The sequence below is a fragment of the Scyliorhinus canicula genome, chromosome 2, assembly GCF_902713615.1.
Source record: "Scyliorhinus canicula chromosome 2, sScyCan1.1, whole genome shotgun sequence".
Taxonomy (NCBI): domain Eukaryota; kingdom Metazoa; phylum Chordata; class Chondrichthyes; order Carcharhiniformes; family Scyliorhinidae; genus Scyliorhinus; species Scyliorhinus canicula.
This window is the reverse complement of record NC_052147.1, coordinates 276,458,564-276,464,563: the sequence shown is the minus strand read 5'-3', so window position 1 is coordinate 276,464,563 and position 6,000 is coordinate 276,458,564. Positions and strand designations below refer to the sequence as shown.

The following is a 6,000-nucleotide window of genomic DNA, read 5'->3' as shown; positions in this document are numbered from 1 at the left end:
ATTTGGAGGTTAGTGAGGGACGGGGGGGGTTAATTTGGAGGTTAGTGAGGGACGGGGGGGGGGGGGGTTAATTTGGAGGTTAGTGAGGGACGGGGGGGGGGTTAATTTGGAGGTTAGTGAAGGACGGGGGGGGGGTGTTAATTTGGAGATTGTTGAGGGACATTCACCCTTCCCCCTTTAACACACACCAGCCTTCAGGGTCCATAAAACACAGCACAGGCTCGTGGATCCTTTAATGTGTTAAAAAGTGGCTGGAGAATTGGTGACGGTGCTTTCCCCCTCAGACAGAGAGGGGAGGAGGGGGGAAGAGGCACGCCCCCCTCCCGCTGGATTCTCGCCCCCCTCCCGCTGGATTCTCGCCCCCCGCCCGCTGGATTCTCGCCACTCGGCTGTGCGGGCACCGCGCTGCTCGGTAGCTCCTCCCCAGTACAGGCGGGCGGATTGACGGTCAGTCCTCTTTCCCCCCACAGTCGGTCAGAGCAGCGATGGAGCGGCGGGGCGGCAGCGTGACCACCTCTGCGGGCGGGCAGGAGGGGGGCAACACCGAGGCTCCCAACTCCCGGTGACTGAGAAGCAAGACCCCTTTGGTGAACTCCCCAGCCGGTGACACTCCCACCCCCCCCCTCTCCTCTCTCTCTCTCTCTCTCCCCCTCCCTCCTTCTCTCCTTCCTTCCCTCCCTCCTCCTTCTGCTGGATGATCTATCGTTGGAACCTCTCAGAGACCGTCTTCTGCTGCTGTGGGGAGATAGCATCCCACATTCCATTTACAAGCATTGCACGTTCAGCAGCTTTCATTTCGATAAAGAAGTATGTATCCTGAGCGATATGTGCTTAAAATGGAGATGGCACCAACCCTCCTGGTCTTCACTCAAACCTGGATTCAAATGAAGATCAACTGGTGACGGATCTGGGAGGCAATGTTCAAATCAGAAGAAAACTTCAGATCATCCTCACAGCTCTAAAGGTGTGGTTTTATATCTCGAGAAGAATAACAGCTGGAATTTGCCATTTTTCCCTCACAGTCCATGGGATTAAACGATTTGAGACAATTATTCCAGGAAGGAACGTGCCGATGACAATAAATTGAAAGGGTTTTGGAATCAGGAGAACCAAAATGTTTTACAATATGGTTAAACGCTTGGGAAGAATCTGATTTCCCCCCCCCCCCCCCCCGGATTGGCACAGAGGGATTGGAAAAGTTAAGTGGAGAAAGCTGGTTGAAAGTTGTGTGGAGGAAGAAGACTGTCTTCAGGGTGGCGGTGGGGGTGGGGGCTGGTCAAGGGAAGACCATGTCCAGAGCGAACAGTGTGAGCCCGCCGGGTGGCGGACCACCCCCCGGGGGAGGTAACGAACACAAGGCAGCGTGGGTGGAGGGCGATGGAGGCACCTTGCAGTCCAGAGCCAATGGCATCCCGATCCCCGGCGGGAGAAGCAGGGAGAAGCCCTGGGGGGACGAGGAGGACGCGGAGGACAGCCAGAGGCACTTGCCCGGGAAGACCACCAGGCTGAGCATCCGATCTAAGTCCGCCTGGCAGGATCAGCTGTGCAGAGAAGGGGTACCAGGGAGCCGCAACAGTGTGGTCCGGTCCAGGCATCAGCTCCGACTGGATGGCGAGGTGAGACCCAAGTCAGTGGAAATGAGACTGGAGGAGCGAACCATGTCGAAGCTGGCGGACGTTGACTCCTCGGCGTCCGATGTCGAGATCTCCTTCGCAGATTGCTGCCATGGACTGTTTCGGATCTTTCAGTCCAAGAAGTTCCAATCTGAGAAGTTGGAGAGACTGTACCAACGATACTTCTTCCGGCTAAACCAGAGCAGCCTGACCATGCTGATGGGGGTCTTGGTGCTGGTCTGCGCCGTCATGTTGGCTTTCCATTGCGCCCATGGGAGCTATGAGCTCCCTTACCTGGTGGTCCTGGCTGTGACCATAGTCCTGGTCCTTGTGTTGATGGTGGTCTGCAACCGAAATGGATTCCATCAGGACCACATGTGGATCATCTGCTACCTGCTCATTGTGGTGATTCTGGCGGTGGATATCATCGGGCTCCTCCTGGTGAAGCCTCGCTCGGCATCGGAGGGGATCTGGTGGACTATCTTCTTCATTTATATCATCTACACCTTGCTGCCCATCAGAATGAGAGCTGCGGTCATCAGTGGCATCCTCTTGTCAGCCCTCCACCTTGGCATCTCTTGGAGGAGGAATATAGTGGACCCCTTCCTGTGGAAACAGGTAAGAACTCTGTTGAAAAATAAACAACTCATCAGCTTTGCTTGATGATAGAATGTGTGGCTTGAAGGGGATTCCGCTGGTTCCTCTTGTCTACCTTATTGCTGAATGTCAGCTCGTGATGCTGGATTGGGATACTTGTGGCATTGGTTGCATTTATCAATATATATGTATCAATTGCCAGATTATGCTCCAGTTGTTTCTGAATCTGGTTCAGAATTGTTTGTGACAATGTACAAGACTGGGTTGCTGCTGATACATCAATACGGGTTGCAAAATGTCAAATGAGTGCGGCACATTTTTTATGCTGATTGTTGCAGTCACATCTAGGTGTCTGGTCAAAGAGAGCTCCTTGATCACCCCGCAATTCTTTTTTTAAAAACTTTGTTCATGGAGCGTGGATTCCATTGGCCAAGCCAGTGTTTGTTGCCCATCCCTAATTTCTCGAGAGCACAACTCCGAGTCATAAAGGTTGGCGTGGGGTCTGGAGCCACATGTAGGCCAGGCCGGGTAAGGATGGCAGATTTCCTTCCCCAAAGGCCATGAGTGTATCAGATGGAGTTTTTAAACCCCAATTGATGGTAGTTTCATGGTCGCCATTGCGGAGACTAGCTTTCAATTCCAGGTTTTCTTTTCTCAATTAATTTACTTTGAAATGAAATGAAATGAAAATCACTTATTGTCACGAGTAGGCTTCAAATGAAGTTACTGTGAAAAGCCCCTAGTCGCCACATTCCGGCGCCTGTTTGGGGAGGCTGGTACGGGAATCGAACCGTGCTGCTGGCCTGCCTTGGTCTGCTTTAAAAGCCAGCGATTTAGCCCAGTGAGCTAAACCAGCCCCTGGATTTTGTTCACTGTTCATTGACTTTAAATTCCACCAGCTGCCATGGTGGGATTCGATCCCATGTCCCACCTAGAACATTAACCTGGGGTCTCTGGATCATCACCACTGAGACATCACCTCCCCGTATTGCTTTTAATTAACGCCAATTATTCAAACAATAACAATTGACCTTCTCGAGGACAATTTGGGATGGGCAGTAAATGTTGGCCTGGTCAGCAGTGCCCATATCCCATGGCTGAAAAAAAAAACAAAGGTCCAAAAGGTTCTGGTATCAGTGATTCTTAAAAGTATTGAGGAGATCGAACCCAAAGAAATGTGCGTTGATATAATCTATAAGTAGTTATAGGGTTTCTTGCTCCGAGAAAGGATGGTTTAGATTGATCAACTTTGTTAGGAATGGTGAATGTGTGAGAGTGATTATGGGGGGCAGGCAATGGGACTGGATATTATTATTTGCAAGGGACTGGACAGCACTTTCTCTGAGGGGTTTGTGTGTGGTATTCTTTGAACTTTGGGAGCAAACATGTAGGCATGTGTTCCTGCTCCCTATGTTCCTTCGTTCTTGCTCAAATATGTAACAAATTGGATTGTACCAAATCAACAGCCCTGTGTGGAAAAGCTGAGATACGTTTTCTGAGCATGAACAGAAACAGGACTAACCACAACTCGAAGCAGCCCTGCCAAGGCAATTATAAAACCCATTCTCTGTTTCATTACAATTCCACTGGGTCATGTCTAGCCCTGGCTCTTTTACCAAATGGCTGCTGTCAACATTGGCGTAACTTCCAATGTTTAATTATGAACGGGTTTATTGAGTTGAGCTGGAGCTAAAGGGAGTCTCCCCAAATTATACACCTAGCAGAGTCATTTTTATTTGCGTTCCTGTAAAAATAGTATTTTCGAAAAACTATGGAGGGGCTGGGTTAGCACAGTGGGCTGAGACAGCTGGCTTGTAATGCAGAACAAGACCAACAGCGCGGGTTCAATTCCTGTTCCAGCCTCCCCGAACAGGCGCTCCGGAATGTGGTGACAAGGGGCTTTTCACAGTAACTTCATTGACAATAAGCGATTATTATTATTAGGTGTCAGTCGACTGCACTGCATCAGTGGTGAATCCGACTGGTCGCTGCATTCGACGAGTAGGCTGTATTTTCCTTAAAGTGACATTGTCCTCTTTCCTGTTGAGAATGGTGTCACAGGGTGTTTGTAATGTTAGATCATTTCCTTATCCCTTCTCCACAACCTATGACCACCATCCCGGCCACACCCCCGCTACCAGGTAAGATTACTGAACTCTTGCACTCATCAACCTTCATCTAAGTCATTTTTGGTGTGCAGCACAGAACTGTTAGGGTGCGGAAAGAGGCCATTCAGCCCATCGTGTCTGCGCCGGCCAAAATAAGAGAGAAAAACAAAAGTAGCCACTCATTTTAATTCCACTTTCTCGCACCTGGTCTGTCACCTTGCAAATTACAGCACTTCAGACGCAGATCCGTACCTTTTAAATGAGTTGAGTGTTTTAGCCTCAACCACAAAGAAAGGTTTTCCACCCTGAAAGCTAGGGTAATAATGACTTTCCTTTGTGCCCTATCTGGGCTCCTCATAATTTTGTATACCTCAGTTAGCTCACACCTCAGCCTGATGTACACAAAGTGATCCCTTGGCAGAAGCCTTTTGTTTCAGTTTGTTTGTGCATCCTCACTTACCGTCCCCGCCACACCCTCAGCGACGGAGCAGCACTTTGACTTTTCAGCATCTGATTTCAGAAGACTTGCAAAATAATTTCACACAAACTTAATCTCTTACCAGCATCGAACCCCTCCAGTGCAGATGGAGGCCATTCGGCCCATCAAGTCCCTCTGAACGAGCACTCCACCCAAACCCACTCCCCTGCCCAACCCCCAAAATCCCCTTAACCTAACCTCCACTTCTTTTAGATACTAAGGGGCAATTTTAAGACCTGCTCACCCTAGGACTGTGGGAGGATACCGGAGCACCCCGGAGGAAACCCACGCAGCCAAGGGGAGAACGTGCAGACTCCACACCAAGGACAGTCACCCAAGGCCGGAATCGAACCCGGGTCCCTGGTGAAGCAGCAGTGCTAACCACTGTGCCACCGTGCCGGATCCGAGATCACGACTGAGAGTTCATGCTGCCTACACATTACATCTGTTTCTGCATATTCTTCCATGTATTCTTTGCTGAATGCTTTATGTTTCGAATGGTGCAAGTGCACTAGAAAATTTATGTTTCGAGTGAACGTGATTTTAGCTGAGCATCCTGTCTCTGCTCAAAACCAATCCAGTCCTCCATGCCGCCACTCAGTGTGTTTCAGTCTGAAAGCTCCCCTCCCCCGATGGGGAACACAACTTTAACCGAGGTTCTCATAGTCATTGCAGTCGTATTTAGATTGGAATCACTGGCACTCGAGTCTGTGTAGCTGGGATACCGAGTTCTACTCCTTTCGTCCTTATGGTGCTGTGCCCAGTCTGTTTTTGGCCGATGGGGTATTGAATGGTATAGAGGACGGTGAACTTGTGTCCCCAAAGCTGAATGTCTCAAGCCATGACGGGGAGCGAAGCGAAGCAGAGAAGTGGTGAGGTTCATGCACGGAGTCACCGTTATCTTGGCCCCTTGCCCCTTGCCCACCCTCATCACCGGACAGATACACTGATAAAGGTGAAGCCTTGGGCAGCAGCGTAAGGATGTTGGTCAAGCCACAGCTTTAAGCGTACCTTCTTCATGGTTGGGACTCGACCCCGATGTTATTTGTTCATGGTCGTCTTGCGCACATACGTGCTCTTTCCGGCCAGTATCACTGGATAACGATAATATTCTTGCTCCCTCCTAACCTAGAAGCGCTGAAGGCAATTAAAATAGAAACCCACTGAGTGAAGCTCAAGTATACAAATAAGGCAATGTGCTTTG

At 49.9% G+C, this 6,000-nt stretch overlaps 1 protein-coding gene across 2 annotated transcripts in view; it reads left to right on the top strand.

The window, feature by feature from the left end:
• The first annotated feature begins 313 nt into the window (after window positions 1-313).
• The window catches only part of adcy5 (adenylate cyclase 5), a 403,818-nt gene continuing 398,131 nt past the window's right edge, over window positions 314-6,000 (top strand). For both annotated transcript variants that reach the window (XM_038790092.1, XM_038790091.1), the window contains exon 1: window positions 314-2,231. In XM_038790092.1, the coding sequence (XP_038646020.1) occupies window positions 1,290-2,231 (942 nt within the window). In that variant the 5' untranslated portion in view covers window positions 314-1,289. The remainder of the gene's footprint in view (window positions 2,232-6,000) is intronic.